The sequence below is a fragment of the Mastigoproctus giganteus genome, chromosome 4, assembly GCF_048544385.1.
Source record: "Mastigoproctus giganteus isolate SK-2022 chromosome 4, ASM4854438v1, whole genome shotgun sequence".
Classification (NCBI taxonomy): Eukaryota; Metazoa; Arthropoda; class Arachnida; order Uropygi; family Thelyphonidae; genus Mastigoproctus; species Mastigoproctus giganteus.
This window is the reverse complement of record NC_143578.1, coordinates 165,763,752-165,784,234: the sequence shown is the minus strand read 5'-3', so window position 1 is coordinate 165,784,234 and position 20,483 is coordinate 165,763,752. Positions and strand designations below refer to the sequence as shown.

Here is a 20,483-nt window from a genome sequence, read left to right as displayed (position 1 = left end):
TACCTTTCTCTGTACTCTTTCCAACAGCTCTACATCCTTGTTAAAATCAGGCCTCCAGACCTGCATGCAGTACTCAAGGTGTGGCCTGACCATTGCCTTATACAAGAGGATAATTACCTCCTTATCCCTGCTAGAAAAATTCCTGTATATCATTGACAAGACACCACGAGATACTCTTGCAGACCGTCTGCACTGCTCAGAAAACTTTATATCTGCCTGCTCAATTACCCCCAGGTCCTTTTCACTTTCTACCAAGCCGACTGGGCTAGCTGGGTGGGTAAAGTACCTGCCTGGCAACCCAAAGGTCGCGGATTCGAATCCCGCCTTGGGCTTGAATTAGAGTAGTGCAAAAACGGGAGGTGCATTTTGGCCACAGAAGCCGATGCGCCAACAACTAAGAAAAAAAAAAAAAAAAAACTCTCTACCACTGCCAGTGTAGTACTACACAGTTGATATGTTAATCTTGGGTTACTGCTTCCCATATGCAGTACTTTACATTTGTTAATGTTAAACTTCAGTTGCCACCTCTCAGCCCATGTGCTCAACTTTTTTAGATCCTGTTGCACTGTCATTAACAACCCTGCTGACCTTCGTATCGTCTGCAAATGTGGACATTAAACCTGATATACTTTCATCAATATCATTGATAAATATACAAAACAACAATGGGACCTACACTGAACCCTGGGGAACTCCACTAATAACATTTGTCCACGAAGAGCAGTGTCCATTGATTACCACTCTCTGTCGTCTCCCACTCAACCATCCCTTTATCCATTGTAGCAATTTACCCTTAATGCCATACCTCTCCAATTTGCACAGCAGTCTTCCATGTGCAACAGTATCAAAAGCTTTCCTGAAATCCAATTATATGATATCAAAATTATTTTTGGCATTCGGTTCCTTTGTGACGACGTCATAGTATCCAATCAAATCGGTCATACAAGACCTCCCTTTAACAAACCCATGCTGTCTTAACTATTACTTAACTATTAATGCTTCTTTAAGCAGTGATTCCATTATTTTTTCTGGAACACAAGTTGGTTAAACTAACAGGTCTGTAGTTACTTGTGTCACCCTTTTGAACCTCCTTTGTGAATTGGTGATACATTTGTGCACCTCCAGCCTATGGGGGGGGGACCTTCTCTGAGTCGAAGGAAGCTCTCCTAATTATAGCTAAGGGTTTGCTTACTTCCTTTGCTGCCTCCTTTAATATAACTGGATAGTTCCCATCCATCCCAGTGCCTTTTTTATGTTTAACTTCAACAATTTCTCCTCCACTTTGCTCTCAGTTATTACAAAATCAGTAAGCTCTCTGTTAGAATTTGATAAACTTCTGGCACCCCCCTCATTGAATAACTCCTCATGTGTGAATGTAGATGCAAAATACTCATTCAGTTTATCAGATACCCGAGTATGATCATCAATAGTCAAACCGTCTATGTTAAGTGGTCCAATCTGATTCATCCCTTTCCTTCTAGAGTTTACATAAGTAAAGAACTCTTTGCTGTTTTTCTCTGCATCCTTTGCCAAAGATTTCTCGTAATCCGGCTTCGCCTGCCTGACACCTCCGTAGCTAGGTGGGAAGGAGCAGCAGTGCGTAGCACACGCTTCTTGATTAGACGGGGATTCGAGCCTGTCACCACCAAATACGGAGGATGCGGAAATGTCAGGGAATGACCATCGCATATCCCGGAGCAATATGGCCTTAGTTGCTAATGCTCCTAAAAAAAAAAAAAATCAAAAATCAAATCATTCGCCTGCCTAACCTCCTTAATGACTTGATTAATTACAGACTAATTTATATCTGTCATAGGCTTCTGTGTCACCTGATACTTTATATGCATCTCATACAATGATTTCTTCGATATCATTGATATCAAGTGGCCAATCTGATTCAGCCCCTTCCTTTTAGAGTTTACATAAGTAAAGAACTCTTTGCTGTTTTTCTTTGCATCCTTTGCCAAAGATTTCTTGTAATCTGCTTTTGACTGCCTAACCTCCTTTTATCTGTTTTTAACTATTTAAAATTGACAAACTTGTTTAGTTTTATTTAATATATATTCTTTTATTTCATATTATACTTTCAGTGATTACTTATATATGGTTTATATCTCTTTTGGTGATTTTTATTTTTTTCCTTTTAACATAGTGACCAATTTTCATTGGTCACTATGTTAAAAGGAAAAAAATTAAGAAAGATTACAGTGACCAATTTTCATTGGTCACTGTAATCTTTCATAGTCGTTTTTTCTTTTACCGTTCTTGGCACATTATTGCTCGTGTGCCAATAAACTCTAAACCAAACAAAACAAAACTTTCTGCAAAAAGTTCTAAGCTTCCCAAAAGCTTCCTCATTCATTTCACAGATATATTTGGCTTCTGTTCCAATCTTGATGTTCATTTCCACCTATAGTCAAGTCCATCTTACTTTTTTGTGACAGAATCCCAATTATTGGTTGCCTCAACTACCTGTTCATCCTAGTTGTCCTAATTATTTTCTGTACAATTCATTCTGCTTCAAAGCTGGTATTTGTGAATACGATCTCTCTCTCTCTCTGATATTACCTATAAAAGACTTACTAATTTGGAATCTCCACTTTTTGATCTTTTCTTACTTAAAATCTCTCTACTCCATTCTCTCAAATTCATCTGCTGACTGTATCATTCTCCCAACTTTGCTAATCAAGTGGCATTTCTTTAAAACTTTACTTCCTCCAGTCAAACTTTCCTAACTGAAGTAATTTTCTTAGACAATTTTAATATTCACAACTCCAGCTAGTTTCAGTTTCGTAGTCACATGGACCCAGATGGTTGAGGTGCTGAGGCTTTTGCAGTTTCTAATGACCTCATACAGGTTGTTCATTTACACTACCAGAACACCAAACAATCCTAATCATGGAAACTACACCCTTGATCTTTTTCTCTCAGACAGCCCTTCAAAATACATGGATGAGGTGAGTGGTCCTCTAGGCACCTCAGATTACAATTTGGTGATGATTTCTCCAGTGGAGCCCTTCTCACACAGCCATTCTCAACCTCATGTTGTTTGGCATTACAAGAATGTAAAATGGGATGATTAGTGAGATTTATGTTCTTCTTTTCATTAGTTGGATTACAGTTTTCAATCTGATATCAATGCTTGTTCTGATCGTGTTAGTAAGATCATTCGGGTAGGAATTAAATTCTTTATTCCACAATACACCTTAAAATCTCATCCTTTATTAAACTTTGGTTTTCATTAAATGGGCTGAGGCTGCTTAAGGTAATAATGTTGCATTTATCGCAGTTGGTTTCTTGTATTTCACATTAATTCTTAAAGTTTACAATCCTTTCTGTCTTTGAAATTAATTTTATGATTTTCCTTTTGCAACATATCATTTGGTTGGTATCACTCAAAGTGATGGAGAATAAAAAAGACAGGAATAATTTTACATGCATAAAAAGTGAGCATTGCAGTGCATGTCAAACTAATAGAGCAAGCTTATCTGCGAAAAGATCTAAACCTCCCAAACACTTCCTAATTCATTTCACAAATATACATGGTCTCAATTCTAATCTCAACGATGTCCATTTCCACTTGCAGTTTGCCAAACCACATGTACTTTTTCTGACAGAATCTCAGTTATCGGTTGATTCAACTACTGCTCATCTCAGATGCCCAAATTATTCGCTGTATGATTCCTTTCGCCTCAAAGGTGGTACTTGTGCATATGTCCATTCTGACATATGCACAAGTACCTGGGTCAGAGACTTGGTAATTTGGAATCTCCTTTCTTCGATCGTCTCTGGCTTAAAATCTCTTTAGCTCATTGTGTAAAATTCATCTGTTGTCTCTAGCGTTCTCCCAACTCCACTAACCATTTGGAACTCTTTGACTTCCTCTCTTTGCAACATGATTTTCCTACAGTCCAACTTTCCTAGCAGTGAGGTAATTTTCCTTGGTGATTTTAATGTTCCCAACTCCAGCTGGCTTCCGTTTTCTAGTCACACCGACCCAGCTGGTCAAAATGCTGAGGCTTTTGCAATTACCAATGACCTTGCACAGATTGTTCATTTACCTACAAGAATACCGGACAATCCTAATCATACAGCCAATACGCTTGATCTTTTTCTCACAAACAACCCTTCCAAGTACACGGTCGAAGTGAGAGCTCCTTTAGGCACTTCAGATCATAACTTGGTGGTTATCTCTTGTCCAATGGGGCCTTTAATTCATGGCTATTCCCAACCATGTATTGTTTGGCATTACAAGAATGCAAAATGGGATGACCTGCGAGATTTCTTTTCCTTGGTTGGATTACTGTTTCAAAACTTTTGATGTCAATGTTTGCTCAGATCGTGTCATTGAAATTATTCTTGCAGGAATGGAATCCTTTATCCCACACTCCACTTTAAAATCTAATCCTTTATCTAAACCTTGGTTTTCCAATAAATGTGCTAAGGCTGTTCAAGAGAAGAATGTTGCATATCATAATTGGCTTGTTTCTAATTCTTCAGTTTCATTTTCTGCCCACACCAAAGGTCGCAACAATTGTAAAGCAGTTATTAATCAGTCCAAACTAGAGTTTGAACAGGCTAAGAGTAGAAAACTTGCTTCTTGCCCTAATGGTAGCCAAAGCTATTGGCCGCAACTTTTGCCCATCTCTGCTCCCACCTCTGTCCAAACCAGATGGTTCTGTTGTCACTTCAGCCAAGGATAAAGCTGACCTGCTAGCATCCCATTTTACTTCCAGCTCATGTATTAATCATCTTGGTAAAACAATTCCCACCATTCCCAACACGCTCCATTCAATGCCCCCTGTGGTCTTCCGTCAAAAGGATGTTAGAAGGATTTTGACAAATCTTGATGCTAAGAAAGCTCCAGGTCCCGATGGTATTTCTCCACTTGTTTTCAAAACCTGTGCTCCTGAACTTACTCCTATTCTTTGCCGCCTTTTTTCACTTTCTTATTCCAAAGGTGTTTTTCCTTCTGCTTGGAAATTTGCTCATATCCAGCCAGTTCCTAAAAAGGGTGACAAATCCCTCCCATCCAATTATCGTCCCATTGCAATTACTTCTACTCTTTCTAAAGTAATGGAGAAATCAATCAACCGCCAACTCTTAAACTACCTAGAAACCTTCCGTCTGATCAGCGATCGCCAGTATGGATTCCGTCAGTGTCGATCCACTTGTGATATTCTGGCTTATGTTACCCATTTATGGACTAATTCAATGGAAAGGTTCGGTGAAACACAAGTAATTGCTCTTGACATCTCAAAGGCTTTTGATCGTGTTTGGCATAAAGGTCTTCTAAACAAGTTTCCATTTTATGGTTTGCCAACTGTTTTTAGTAATTGGCTATCCAGTTTTCTCTCTGATCGCTCACTGAGGGTGATGGTAGATGGCTCTCTGTCTTCTAACTTCTCCACTAATGCTGGTGTCCCCCAAGGTTCAGTTCTTTCCCCCACTCTTTTCCTCTTGTATATTAATGACCTTCTTCCATTAACTGGAACTCCTATCCATAGTTTTGCCAATGATAGCACATTGCATTCCACTTTCCATTTTGAGAAACGTTGTCCTGCTCAATCAACTTCAACTTCTCGAAAATCTGCTACCAATTCCTTAAATGCCGATCTTCAGGTAATTCTCCAGTGGGGCAAAGACAACTTAGTTGATTTCAACCCTTCTAAAACTCAGTCTTGTCTTATATCTTGCAAAAAGGATTCTTCTGCTCCTATGCTTATCTTTAGTGACACTCCGATTTCTAGGCAAAATGATATATCTCTTTTGGGGATTACCCTGACTTCTAATCTCTCTTGGCACAAGCACATTACAAATATTGCTTCCTCTTCATCTAAAAAACTTGGTTTTCTCTTTCGCTCTCGGCGTTACTTTTCTTCCAAACAGCTGCTCACTCTATATAAATCACAAATCCGCCCTGCCATGGAATATTGTTCCCACATCTGGGGTGGTGCCCCCAAAACCTCTCTGAGGCTTCTCGATTCCATTCAGAAGAGGGCAGTTAGGTTAATTAATGATTCATCTTTAACAAAGTCTCTCCACTCGCTGTCTCATAGACGTACTGTTTCTGCATGCCTCTTCTACAGATACTTCCATGGGCACTGTTCTTCTGAATTGGCTTCTATAATTCCCGCTCTCTCTTTTAAAATAGTCCGAACGCGTGCCGCCACCAGCCAACATCCATTTACTGTCCAACTCCAAACTCACAGAACCAACTTTTCATCTTCCTCGTTTATTCATTCAACTGCCGTTTTCTGGAACAACCTTCCTTAATATGTATTTCCTGAAAATTACAGTCTACAGAAGTTCAAGTCCAATGTCAACAAATATCTTCTTTTGTCTTCTCAACCTCCAACCCAAGCACGGTACTAAGTACTATAGGTTCTAATACTTCTCGTGTTTGGGGTTTACATAAAAAAAAAAAAAAAAAAAATCATATAATAATTCAAAGGTAAAATTTTGAATGCTGTTAGTATTTTTGAGGTCTGTGTTTAAAATATATCTGTTCAATATATATATATATCACTTTGTTTTAGAAGAGAACGTCATTCCTCAGGACGTTATTCCTCAGCCGGCATCACCACCTGCAGTAGCCAAACCAATGGAAGCAAGCCAGGATCATAAAACCTTTAGTGCAGGATTTTTTTTCAGTGAACTTTTAGGAATTACATGTATAGCTCTGTCTGGTGCTTGGGCTGGAAGATATCTTGGAGGCTTTTCATGGAAAACAGAACCACGGAAGCAATTCAATTATCATCCTTTGTTTATGATTATTGGACTACTCTTTATAAATTCAAATGGTAAGGATAATTAAATTTCAGTTATTTTTGGTTAATTTTTAAGAAAGAGTGCCATGTATTGAGAGAAGACCAAAAGGTACTTGATAAAAATTCGTGAGGTTTAATTAATTAGTGCTCTCTGTACTTCAAATTGAAGATTGCCATTCTTTCTGACTTTGAAATTCGTTTTGTGACTTTCCATACATTTCCATGCATGTAAATGCATTTTTTGAAGGTACCTAAATTTAAAAGAGAATAACTTTGCCTTCTAAAACTATATATATTTTCAACAATTGCATATATTTGTAATTGTAATATTTCCTGTAATTCTGATTTTGGGGTGTAATTGCACTGTGGAATAGAATCAGGCACAATATGGCCTTAGCGGCCCTTGTGCCATTAAATAACATATCAACCAACCAATCTGATTTTGGACAATATTTTCTTAAAAATAAGAATTACTTAAAAAACAATGCAAATAAGGAATAACACTGTGTAAAGTCAGTTTACTATGTAATGAAATTGGAACATGATTTATATCACACGTATCAGTGACACCAAGATTTAAATATAACTTTGCCCTTAAAATATTTAGATAAATTATTATGAAAATTCTCAATTAAATAATTCTAGTCTTGCAACTAAGTGGATAAAAAAAAATTAAAAAAAAATTGGAGGCTTTAGAGGTGATAACTGAAATCCAGTAGTCATGATGATATTTTAATAAATTTACATGGAAAACAGATGGATGCAGAATGGATATATGAAAAGATGCCTTCGTTGAAAGTATAATCAATTGTTGGAATAAACTTTAACATAATATTGTGGAAGTTTGAATAAATTTAAAGGATTGGACAAACAAACTGGATAAAGTCCCTCCCCCTGACTCTTGCTTTTGCCACTTTTTTCCAATACTAATACTAATTCAGCTTCTGTTTTGTTATGTATGCACAGTGTGCTCTGTGAGCAGACTGTGTGTACTAATGTGGCTCAGATAATGTATACCTATGCAATATAATTTTGGAACTGGCACAAATGCATTTTGTGCATTTGTGCATGGTTAGAGCTGCACATGTATACATAGATAGGTTTTGCAGTGGGTTTAGTGCATTGACATCCAAACAGATGTATTGTAATTCAAAATGAATTTTCTGTTTATTAAATGCCAGTTATGTGCTATAACGGGTAATATAATTTCATTACTGATTTGTTATATTGATAAACTATGTGATTTAGTGATATAAAGAAATAAAAATTAATACATTTATGGAATACAAAATAATTTAAGATTTATTAGAAAAATTTTTTTTTTTTTCGAAATGTTATGTTTGCAGAAAATGTTCATTTCAAAAGTAAAATGTGATGTTCAGAGTTTTGTAAAAATCAGAGTATAAGCATTCCAAAACTTGAAAGTGATGGGCAAAAGCGCTATCAAAGTGTACACTGCAATTGCAGTATCTGGAGATTAGGAATCTGAGAGCTGATCTGATTGAGGTGTATAAAGCGTTGAATGGTTTGAGCATGCTCAATGCTGATGGGATCTTCCTCTTGTTTAGAATAATCACCTGATAGGGAATAAATTCAAATTGAAGAAAGACGGTTGGTGGATAGATGTGCAGAAGTTTGCCTTTAGCTAGCGGGTTGTTGATTGCTGGAATAAACTTCCATCTGTCGTTGTAAAAGTTGATAGCTTAAATAAATTCAAGGCAGAACTTGACAAACATATGGAGTGAGTGGATGGGTGAAATAAGGGTTTTTTTTTTTTTTTTTTTTTACTGATGCTATATAAGCTTGCTTTCTTGCATCATGTGCCTTTGCTAATGCTGATGCTATCAAGATTTGAAGTGATATCAAGATTGGGAGGGTAATTGGTGATCAGGGACAAGGAGCACTTCATCAGGACAGCTTACATAAATAAATTTTTTCTTTAAAAGATGTCAGGGATGATCAGAAAAGTGGCAGCTATGTTTAAATGCACTAAAATGCAGGGTCTTACACTTGGGAAATAGCAACCCAAAAATAACTTATACACTGGTGGGTAACAATGAAGGATGCCTACTACTCTGTGGTTTTAATTAAAAATTCAACCCAGGGAGTAGTATGCATCATCATTACCAGAAGAGATTTGAGAGTTATGATATGATGTGAGAGCCTTGTCGATCAATTCAACCCTGGAGAGATTGTGCAAGGCTCAAGGGGGGAAAATGTTTCTCAGCCTGGTCTGTGCTTGTTAACAGGAGAGACTGCTTCTACAGGAATGGGATACACTTAAATAGAAAGGGTGCAAGAATATTTGCTGATGCTATTGAGGCAGTGTTAGGTGGGTCGGAAAACAGCTAGCCTAGGAGTATACACTGACGATTAGATTAACAGTAGCCACTGGGAGAGATGAAAGTGATTCTTGCACTGCTTGTATTGGAATGAACAGCAGCCTGGAAAAACAAGGTGCAGGAGATTTCAGAGACTGCTGGGAGTCATTACAGAACAACTAAATGCATGGGCTGTGTTAGGATAGCCAAGATTAGGAACACCAATGCTAGGAGTTTGGTAAATAAATTTGATGAATTTGAGGTGTTGGACAAAACATCAAAGGCAGATATTGTTATGATATCAGAAACGTGGTGTCACACATTTATAAGGAACGTAGAACTGGAATTTGGGGAGTACAATGTGTACAGGAAGGATAGACAGAATAGGAAGGGAGGAGGGGTTATGCTATGTGTCGTAATGTTCATGTGACATAAGCACTGGGAAAGCAAAATTAAGAGTATTAGTGTGTTATAGGCCTAATGATTCTGATGAGTATAATAAACAACTGTACAGAGAAATAGAGTGGTCCAGTAAATCAGAGTGTCTTATAATGGGGAATTTTAATTTCCCAGATATTGACTGGAATTTGTTGGTTAGTCACTCCCACACTAGCAAGGCTTTTGTGGATTTATTGGATGATTGTTTTCTACAGCACCATGTTCGGGAGGAAACTAGAGGGAATATAACTCTTGATCTGATTATCAGTAGTGATTCTTCATGCATTAAGATTCTGCAGATAAAGGAACCACTAGGTGGCAGTGATCACAGTGTGCTGAAGTGAGATTTACTCAAAGGCGTAGCTACCATCTGGGGGAAAGCGAAAGGTTTTTGCTTTCATAAAGGTGACTACATTGGTCTGAGACAGTATTTAAATTCTATATGGCTGGACCAACTGATGTTATGTTATTTGGTTTTTTTTAGGAGCATTAGCAACTAAGGCCATATTGCTCCGGGAATATGCGGTGGTCATTCCCTGACCTTTCCGCATCCTCCGTATTTGGTGGGACCAACTGATGATGTTACCAATGGCAAATTCAAAATGGGAAGCATTCAAAGAATTAATCTTGAAAGCTACTAGGCTTTTCATACAAACTAAGAAATATTGTTCAAGATTTAGGCCAAAATGGATGTCAGATGAACTAATGAGACATGTGGCAGAGAAGGAAAATACATGGAATACATATAAATTAACAGGCAACATAAAAGCCAATGATAGATATAAGCTGGTCTGTAACTAAGTCACAGAGGATGTTAGGCAGGCAAAGGCAGAGTACGAGAAATCCTTGGCAAAGGATGCAAAGAAAAACAGCAAAGAGTTCTTTACTTATGTAACCTCTAGAAGGAAGGGGATGAATCAGATTGGTCCACTTGATATGTGTGGTTCAACTGTTGATGATCCTGCTCAGGTAGCTAACAAACTAAATGAGTATTTTGCACCTACATTCACACATGAGGAGTTATTTAGGGAGAGGAATGCCTGAGGTGAATTAAACTCTGGCAGCGAGCTAGATGATTTTGTAATAACTGAGAGCAAAGTGGAGGAGAAATTGTTGAAGATAAACACAAGAAAGGCACCGGGTGGTGGATGGGATCTATCCAGTTATATTAAAGGAGGCAGCAAAGGAAGTAAGCAAAAACCCTTAGCCATAATTATGAGAGCGTCCTTGGACCCAGGGGAGGTCATGGTGTCTGGTCAATGATGTACAGGAATTTTTTTAGAAGGAATAAGGAGGTGATTATTCCCTTGTATAAGGCATTGGTCAGGCCAAACCTTGAGTACTGTATAGTATGTTATTACTGGAGTACTGTATACTAAATTACTATATGTATGCATAGACTGGAGATGCGCAAATGTGACCCCAATTCACAAAGGATGATTAAAGTAATTACAGACCAGTTACTTTAACTTCTGTTCCAGGGAAATTAATGGAGGCACTGGTTAAAGAAGCACTGCAAGATCATCTAGAGAAGACTTCAGTTATAGCTTCGACACAGCATGGGCTTGTTAAGGGGAAGTTTTGTCTGACCAATTTGATTGGATACTATGATGTTGTCACAAAGGAACTGGACGCAAAGAATAATTTTGATATATAATTGGATCTTAGAAAGGCTTTTGATACTGTTGCACACGGAAGACTGCTGCACAAATTGAAGCAGTGTGGCATTGGAGTCAAATTGCTGCTATGGATAAAGTGATGTTTGAGTGGGAGAAGACAGAGTGTGGTATTCAATGGAAATTGCTGTTCGTAGAGTAATCTTATTAGTGGAGTTCTGCAGGGTTAAGTGTTGGGTCCATTGTTGTTTTCTGTATTTATTAATGATATTGATGATGATATATCCAGCATAATGTCCAAGTTTGCAGGTGATACAAAGGTCGGCAGGATTGTTAATGACGCTAATGACTTTACCTTGCTGCAACAGGATCTAGAAAAGTTGAGCAGATGGGCTGAGAGGTGGCAACTGAATTTTAACATTGAAAAATGTAAAATACCCCAGAGTAACGTGTCAGCTGTGTGGGACTACACTCAGAGTGGTAGAAAATAAAAAGGACCTGGGGGTAATTGTGCAGGCAGATATTATTATTATTTATTATTATTATTAATATCCATATGATGCAAGGAAGCCTGAGGCTTATGCTGCACCAGGAAAAAAAAAAAGTTCCCGAGTAACCCTGAGAGAGAGAGAGAGTCAAAAGTAGAGGGAATCACCAAGAAAGAGAAGAATGATGACATCCAGCTCAGGACTCTGGGTGTGCCAAGCCCATACTCACCGGATGTGAGTCCCCAGGGTTGAAGTTGTCTCAGCAGTGCAGATGGTCTGCAAGAGTAGGTCATGGTGTCTTGTTAATGATATATAGGAATTTTTCTAGCAGGGATAAGGTGATTATCCCCTTGTATAAGGCATTGGTCAGGCCACACATTGAGTACTGTATACTATGTTATTAGTGGAGTACTGTATACTAAATGTAGTATTAGTAGTGGCATGTGATGCAAGAAAGCAAGTGTATGAGCTTATGCAGCATCAGCCAAAAAAATAAAATAAAATCACTCCATTCTTACCAAATGTCTGTCCAGATCCTCCTTAAATTTATTTAACCTATGAACTTCCACAACGACAGATGGAAGTTTGTTCCAGCAATTAACCACCTGCCTGCTAAAGGCAAATTTCCGCATATCTATTCTACATCTATCTTTTCTTAATTTGAATTTATGCCCCCTTAGGTTCGTAATCTGAACAAGTGGAAAGATCCCATCAGAATTCAGCGTGCTCAACACATTCAAGACCTTATACACCTCAATCAGATCCCGCGCAGGTGCCTAGTCTCCAGCCACTGCAATTTGCACAACTTAAGCCTCTGTTGGTTAGAGGATCCCTTCATTCCCCTCACCAATCTTGTTGCCCTTCTCTGTACATGCCCAAGTAAATCTACATCCTTCCAAAATGAGGCCACCAGACCTGTACGCAGTACTCAAGGCGTATCCTGACCATTGCCTTATACAGAGGGACAATCACCTCCTTTTCCTTGCTAGCAAAATTCCTATATATCATTGACAAAACCCGATGACCTGCCCTGGCATCCTGTCTGCATTGCTCAGAAAACTTCATATCTGACTGCACAATTACTCCCAGGTATTTTTCATTTTCTACCACCTTAAGTGTAGTACCACACAGTTGGTACGTTTCTCTTGTGTTACTTCTACCCATATGCAGTACTTTGTATTTGTCAAGGTTAAACTTCAGTTGCCACTTCTTAGCCCCTGCACAAATTATCTAGATCCTGTTGCAGTAGCACACTGCCATTACTGTCGTAACAACCCTGCCAACCTTTCTATCATCTGCAGACTTCGACACTAAGCTTGATATACCTTCATCAATATGATTGATAAATATACAAAACAGCAGAGGACTCAACACTGAACCCTGTTGGACTCCACTAATAACATTAGTACACGACGAGCAGCACCCATTAATTACCACCCTCTGTCTTCTCCCACTCAACCATCCTTTTATCCATTGTAGCAACTTACCCTTAATACTATTCTGCTCCAATTTGTACAATAGTCTTCCGTGCACAACAGTGTCAAAATCTTTCCTGAAATCCAAATATATGATATCAAAATTATTTTTTGCATCCAGTTCCTTTGTAACCACATCATAATATCCTATCAAATTTGTCAGACAAGACTTTCCCTTAACAAACCCATGCTGTGTGTGAATTATTTCTGCAGTGTTGTCTAGATGATCCTGCAATGCATCTTTAACCAGTGACTCCATTAATTTACACGGAACAAAAGTTAAACTAACCGGTCTGTAATTACTCGTGTCACCCTTTGATTCCTCTTTGTGAATTGAGGTTACATTTGCATATCTCCATTCTGTGGGGACCTGCCCTGAGTCCAAGGATGCTCTCATAATTATGTCTAAGTTTTCGCTTAGTTTCTTTGCCGCCTCCTTTAATATAACTGGATAGATCCCATCCACCCCAGGTGCCTTTCTTATGTTTAACTTCAACAATTTCTCCTCCAGTTTGCTTTCAGTTATTACAAAATCATTAAGCACCCTTCTACAATTTGATAACCTTCTGCCATTTTCAAACCTTAATAACTCCTCATGTGTGAATGTAGATGCAAAATACTCATTCAGTTTGTTTGCTATCTGAGCAGGATCATTAACAGTCAAACCATCATTATCAAGTGGACCAATCAGATTCATCCCCTTCCTTTTTAGAGTTTATATAAGTAAAGAAATCCTTGCTGTTTTTCTTAACATCTTTTGCCAAAGATTTCTCGTCATCTGCCTTCGCCAGCCTAACCTCCTTTGTGACCTGATTACAGACTAGCTTATATCTGCCCTAGGCTTTTGAGTCTCTTGATAATTTATATGCATCCCATGCATTTTTCTTCTCTGTCACGAGTCTCATTAGTCCATTTGATAACCATTTAGACCTAGACCTTGAACAATATTTCATAATAGGTATGAAACTTTTAGTAACATCCACGATTAATTCCTTGAATGCTTCCCACGCAGAATTTACTGTTGGTAACATTATCAGTTGTTCCCACTGTACAGAATTTAAAAACTGTCTGAGACCACTGTACTGACCTTTACGGAAGCAAAAACCCTTTCCTTTACCCCTGATGGTAATTATATCTTTAAGTAAATCCCACATCAGTACACTGTGATCACTGCCACCTAGTGGCTCCTTTATCTGCAAATTCTTAATACACGAATGATCACTGCTGATAACCAGATCAAGAGTATTACCCTCTCTGGTTGCCTCTCGAACATGCTGCTGCAGAAAACAGTCATACAATAAATCCACAAAAGTCTTACTAGTGTGTGAGTGACCAACCCACAAGTTTCAGTCAGTATCTGGGAAATTAAAATTTCCCATTATAAAACATTTTGATTTACTAGCCCACTCTATTTCTCTGTACAATTTTTCATCATAGTCATTCAAGTCATTAGGCCTGGAACACACTCCTACTCTTATTTTTGCTTTCGTTGTGGTTATGTCACACCAAACTGACTCAACAGTTCACTGTTCTTCTATATGAACTGGATGCATTTCTTTTGATTTTATGTTTTTCTTAATTAACAGCATAACACCTTCTCCCTTCCTGTCCTTTCTGTACACATTGTACTCCCCAAATTCCAGTTCTGCATTCCTTATATCTGAGCAACCAGAGAGTATTGCTCTCTTGTTGCTTCTCTAACATGTTGCCATGGGAAATAGTCATCCAATAAGTCCACAGGGGCACCTCCGTAGTCAGGTGGGAAGGAGCAGCAGTGCGTGCGTAGCACACGCTTCTTGATTAGACCGGGGTTCGAGCCCGTCACCTCCAAATACGGAGGATGCGGAAAGGTCAGGGAATGACCACCGCATATCCCTGGAGCAATATGGCCTTAGTTGCTAATGCTCCTAAAAACCAAATAACATAACAATAAGTCCACAAAACCTTGCTAGTGTTTAAATGACTAACCTCAGGTTCCAGTAAATATATTGAAAGATAAAATCACCCATTTTAAGACATGATCTACTGGCTCACTATTTCTCCATATGACTGTTTGTTTTACTCATCTCAGCCATTAGGCCTATGACACCATCCCTAAAAATGAGAGTAAGAGTATAACACATTCCTGCTCTCTTATTTGTTTTCCCCAGTACTTATGTCACACTTTGGCGCCTCCGTAGCCAGGTGGGAAGGAGCAGCAGCAGTGTGTAGCACACGCTTCTTGATTAGACCGGGGTTCGAGCCCGTCACCACCAAATACGAAGGATGCGGAAAGGTCAGGGAATGACCACCGCATATCCCGGAGCAATATGGCCTTAGTTGCTAATGCTCCTAAAAAAAACCAAATAACAATAAATAACTTATGTCACACCAAATGGGCTCAACATTGCACTGGCCACCCATGTGAAATGGATGCACTGGCTTAAATTTTATATGATTCTTAACTAAGAGAATAACCCCCCCTCGTGTCTTATACAGGGTGATTCACTACCAGTGCGACAAACCTGCAGGAGGTGTAGGGAGCACAAAGACGAATCGGAATCACATGGCATTGCAGGGTCCGAAATGCCTTCGTCATGCGGTAGAGGACGTTGAACGGGAGGTCACGTGAACAGAGATCCCGCTGGAAGTCAGCATTTGTGAACCGGTTCCCGAGGCAGTAGGATGGACGAGTATTCAAACGTTGAACTGGCTGACATGCACCTTGCGTATGGAGCTGCAGATTGTAACTGGCGCGCCGCTTTGCATTTGTACCAGGAACGTTTCCCGCACAGGTGTACTCCTCATCATATGATTTTCGCACGTGCGTGTGCACAGAAGGTTACATGAGACTGGGTGTTTCATGAGAGGTACCATGAATCGAGAGCGAATGACGAGGACGCCAGACAATGAGGAGAATGTCCTACATCTTGCAGAAGGCAATCCGAATACGAGTACTCGAGCGATAGGCCAACGATTGGGTATTTCCCAATCCACTGTATGGAGGATACTGTCAACAAAACAAATGAGTTCATACCATCTGTAACGCGTCCAGTCATTGGAGCCTGCGGATTATCCACTCCGGAGGACTTTTGCTACTTGGTTTCTTTAACAGAAACGGTTTGCAAATGCTGACCTCCAGCGGGATCGCTGTTCACGTGACCTCCCGTTCAATGTCGTCTACCGCACGACGAAGACATTTTGGACCCTGCAATGCTATGTGATTCTGATTCGTCTTTGTCTCCCCTACACCTCCTGCAAGTTTGTCGCACTGGTAGTGAATCACCCTGTATATTCATTCTAGACACACTGTACTCCCCATATTCAAATTCTGCGTTACTTGTATCTGAGTGACATCACCTTTCTGATATCCCCACAGGGTCTGTTTTTGATGAATTGACCAGCACTTCAAATTCATCAAATTTATATACTATGCTCGAAGCATTGATGTACATTTAGTGTAAGGACAAGTGCAAGTATACATGCACCTGTTCTTATTCTTAGTTAGCCTAACACAACCCATGTATTTACCTATTCCATGAGACCTACCCAGGAGACCTTGAAATCTCTGACCCCTTGCTTTCCTTGCTGTTCCATGTTCCAATAGAAGCAATTCAAGAATCACTTTCATTTCTGCATGTGGCTGTTCTTAATCTATTATTCTGTGTATCCTCCCAGGTTAGCAGTTTTCTGATCCCCCTAAAACAACCACGATAGTATCATCAAATATTCTTGCACCCCTTCTGTTTAAGTGTGTCTCATCCCTGTAGAAGCAGTTTGTCCTGTTCAAAAGCACAGACCTCACTGAGAAAAAGTGTACCCCATGAGCTTTGCATAGTCTCATCTCTCTATGGCCAAACCTACACTGTGCACTCCCTCCTATTGTTAGGATAGAATTGCAAACTCTTTCAAATTTAATCTTACCTCGCTTTTTCTCAACATTACCTTGTACTTGTTAAGTAAGTCCTTAAATCTCCTACTCTTAATATCATTAGTACTAATGTGTACAGCAGTATCACCTTTCATGCCCTTAAAACATGATATTTACCCTACATCATTCTCAAATTTTGTACCTGGCAGACATACCCTGGTTCTATTCCACCTATCCTTTTTGCACAATATATATTCCATTTCCCTGATAATAGTCACTGGCAGTAACTACCTCCTGTGGGACCACTGCATTCTGCCTTGGGGGTTGCCTCTGTGTTGCCTGATGCACCGAGTGTAAGCTCTGGTATTGAGGTGGACAACTGAGAGCTTGATGGGGCCCCCATTTTAATTCCTTCATAGGCCTGCCCTGTTTTTCAAGTTTTCATAAATGCTCATCAGAATAATGAGTTCATGCCTAATTTCCTCACGCTCTTTGCACCAAAAACACAGATACATTCCCTTGGTTGTATTAAGCCCCATTCCAGATAGCACTAGAAACATCAAACAAGTAGCACAGTTTTAAGGCTCTTTGTCGTAAGTCTCTTTGCAACTTATGGCAATCCAGACTTATGACAGTCGTTTCCAGAAAAAAAATGTAAAATATCTTACACAGCTTTGACACTGCTGTACAACTACCTCAGCTACCTCCATAGTTGTATTAAACGGAGCATTTGCACCAATAGCCCATGAAATTGCCCAGATTCAACAAATTTGAGTTTATGTATTTTCTAGCAGTTAATTCTATTATTTGTATTTGAAAACCCATCATGCCTACAGAGACAAAAAAAAAAAAAAAAAAAGAAGAAATATCTTTCCATTTCGAAGCCTAGCAAGACATAGACAAAATCCAAAATCCAAGTGTATTTAATTCTTATTAAGAAGACTACTGGCAACTTATTTAATGCATATAACATGAAATATGCTGCGAAGAAAAAGAGAAAAGCAATTGATTTAGAAATGAAAATAATATCACAGTGTGAAAATGGAAAAACAGTTTCTACAGTTGCACATTATGTTGGGCTTTCACATTCTATGGTATCAACATTTTGAAGGATAAGGAAAGAATCCATCATGCAGTTAAGGGTCAGCACCTATGAAAGCTACAATAATAACAAAAAAAGACAAAGTCCTTTTCATGATATGAAGAAATTATTGGTAATGTGTATGGAAGATGAGATACAGAAATGTGTACATCTAAGCCTTCTAACTATAATGAAGTCTTTTTGAATGCCTTAAAGAGTAGACAGGAGATGAATATGATCAAACTTTTACAGCAAGTCATGGATGATTCCAAAGATTTAAAAACTATTACAACCTGCATAATGTAAAAGTGAGGGTTGAGGTAAAAGTTAGGTTCCTATAAAACCTCATGTAGTGCAAAACCATGTTATACGGGACTAAGAACCAGTACAAAAAGGGGGTTACATTAAAAAACAAACAAAAGTACATCATTTTTTTTATAACTATAGGTATTTCTAACATTCCTGCTGGTGCTTGCACTGCTGTGCAAGGTTCTTCCACTGAGATTCTCCTCTGCTATTCCTTAGGGGTAGGAGTAAAAAAAAAAAGAGAGAGAGAAAAAAATATATATTTTTTATTTATTTATTTCTAATTATTTTATTTTATTTTTTATTTTTTATCTATAATTATTTTTTATTTTATTTATTTTATTTTGTTTTCTATTGGGACCTTCCTTCCTCGAGGTCCCAGCTTTTCCTCTTCCCTTTCTTACCTCCTTCCCTTTGCCCCATTTCATTTCTTGAGTTCTCTCCTTCTATGTCCTTTTTATGTTCTGCTGGGGGGGGGGGGAACTGGACTCCAACAGGCATCCCTATACTGACCTGGTCTGGCTCCTCATGCCGTGGACGGATGCTGGAATGCCTCTTCCTGGTGACTGGGCCTTCCAGATGAACAACACAAACAAGACTATATCCATGGTACATGCATTACTCACACGCTCATCTGGCCTTGGCAGATTTTGTTTCTTCACAGTGGCCCTTTTTAGCAGGACCACTGGCACTGCTGACAGATACACACTATGTCCACTAACTATTGGAAACTTCATTTTTATTAAAAATAGTAATAACTGAACAAATGTCTTACAAACTGTAATACACATGTCAGATAATGTACGTTCATATAATTTTCTTCCTCTTCACAGCTGCTAAGCACAATCAAACGTTTTCTCTGTTGCAGAATATCTTCCCCTTCTGAACTTTCTTCAGCAGCTAGATTTTGTGTATCTTCTGCTCTCTTTAAAAAATCAGTAATCTGGGTTTGTTTGCTTTTGCTTGATAGATTACTTTTTGTCGTATGGAGCTAAGCACTTTTAATTTTGAAGTTCCTTTTGAACTTTGTGCTCCTTTCAGTCAAAGGATCTACATTCAAAAAATAAGATGCTAAATTTATGCTTTCTCATATGCTTTCTAGTGTAAAATTTGGAACGTCAGAATTTTCATCTGTACTATTATCCTCTGAATTGATTTGGTTTATCTCCAGTGCCATTTCCACCAAATCTGCTTTGCCAGCTAGTAATTCTTGAACGTCTTCAGTAGTCATATCATCACACTTAGCAAATTCTATTCGATTCCTTTTTCTACTGGTTCGACCATATTTCCTCAATGAACTGACCCTGGCCATACATTTTACCAACATGCATTTAATGTTGATGGTTTTACTTCTTTGAGCATAAAGCTATGATTCCGATACAGTCCACAATTGAAAAATGTCTTTTGAGCAATGCTTTTTTACTTTCCTTAGGCATAATTTAGGACTGGAATTTAATTCACAACAAAGAAATTATTCCAATACTGTTCTTAAGAACAACGTTTCATAATACATACACGAAAAATTTATAGACAATCAAATAAAAACCAAAACGACCTTACAAAACTTTAAGAGTCATGAACTGCACGCTTTGAAGTCACAATTTTTTATGGTCTCAAACAAGCACAATAACGTTAAGTTCAATATTCCATGTTAAGTTCAATAGCACAGAACTTAACATGGGGAAAAATAAAATATGGGGATTTCCCAATAATTTTTTTTTTTTTTTGCATAGCTACTATCAAGTCAACAGCAGGGATTCACAAAAAAGAATGGAAATGTTGAAAAATTACATCCAACATAGCAGGGTTCCCCCTGCACAAAAGCTCAAAAATACTGCATTATGTGAGGTTTGCTGCAATTTTTTAACCATGTTAGAGTGAAACCGTGTTATTTAAGTACCGTGTTGTGCAAGTATTGCCACAATTTATCAATCGTGCAAAACCATATTATAGATTTACTGTGTTATACAGAGGTTGCCTGTATATTATTATTTCTCATAACTGACTTTAAATTTATGATTTATACTCTCAAAATTCCATTCAAGATCCTTTCTATAGGAATGAGATTTGCATCCCCAAACTGCCTGAGGCACCTCCATAGCCAGGTGGGAAGGAGCAGCAGTGTGTAACACATGCTT

The 20,483-nt window shown here is 38.5% G+C and overlaps 1 protein-coding gene across 3 annotated transcripts in view; it reads left to right on the top strand.

Moving 5' to 3' along the window:
* LOC150087170 (transmembrane ascorbate-dependent reductase CYB561) overlaps positions 1 to 20,483 on the top strand; it is a 209,050-nt gene that overhangs the window by 94,223 nt on the left and 94,344 nt on the right. For all 3 annotated transcript variants that reach the window (XM_090371865.1, XM_090371863.1, XM_090371864.1), the window contains exon 2: positions 6,540 to 6,803. In XM_090371865.1, coding sequence (XP_090227991.1) covers positions 6,605 to 6,803 — 199 coding nt within the window. In that variant the 5' untranslated portion in view covers positions 6,540 to 6,604. The remainder of the gene's footprint in view (positions 1 to 6,539; positions 6,804 to 20,483) is intronic.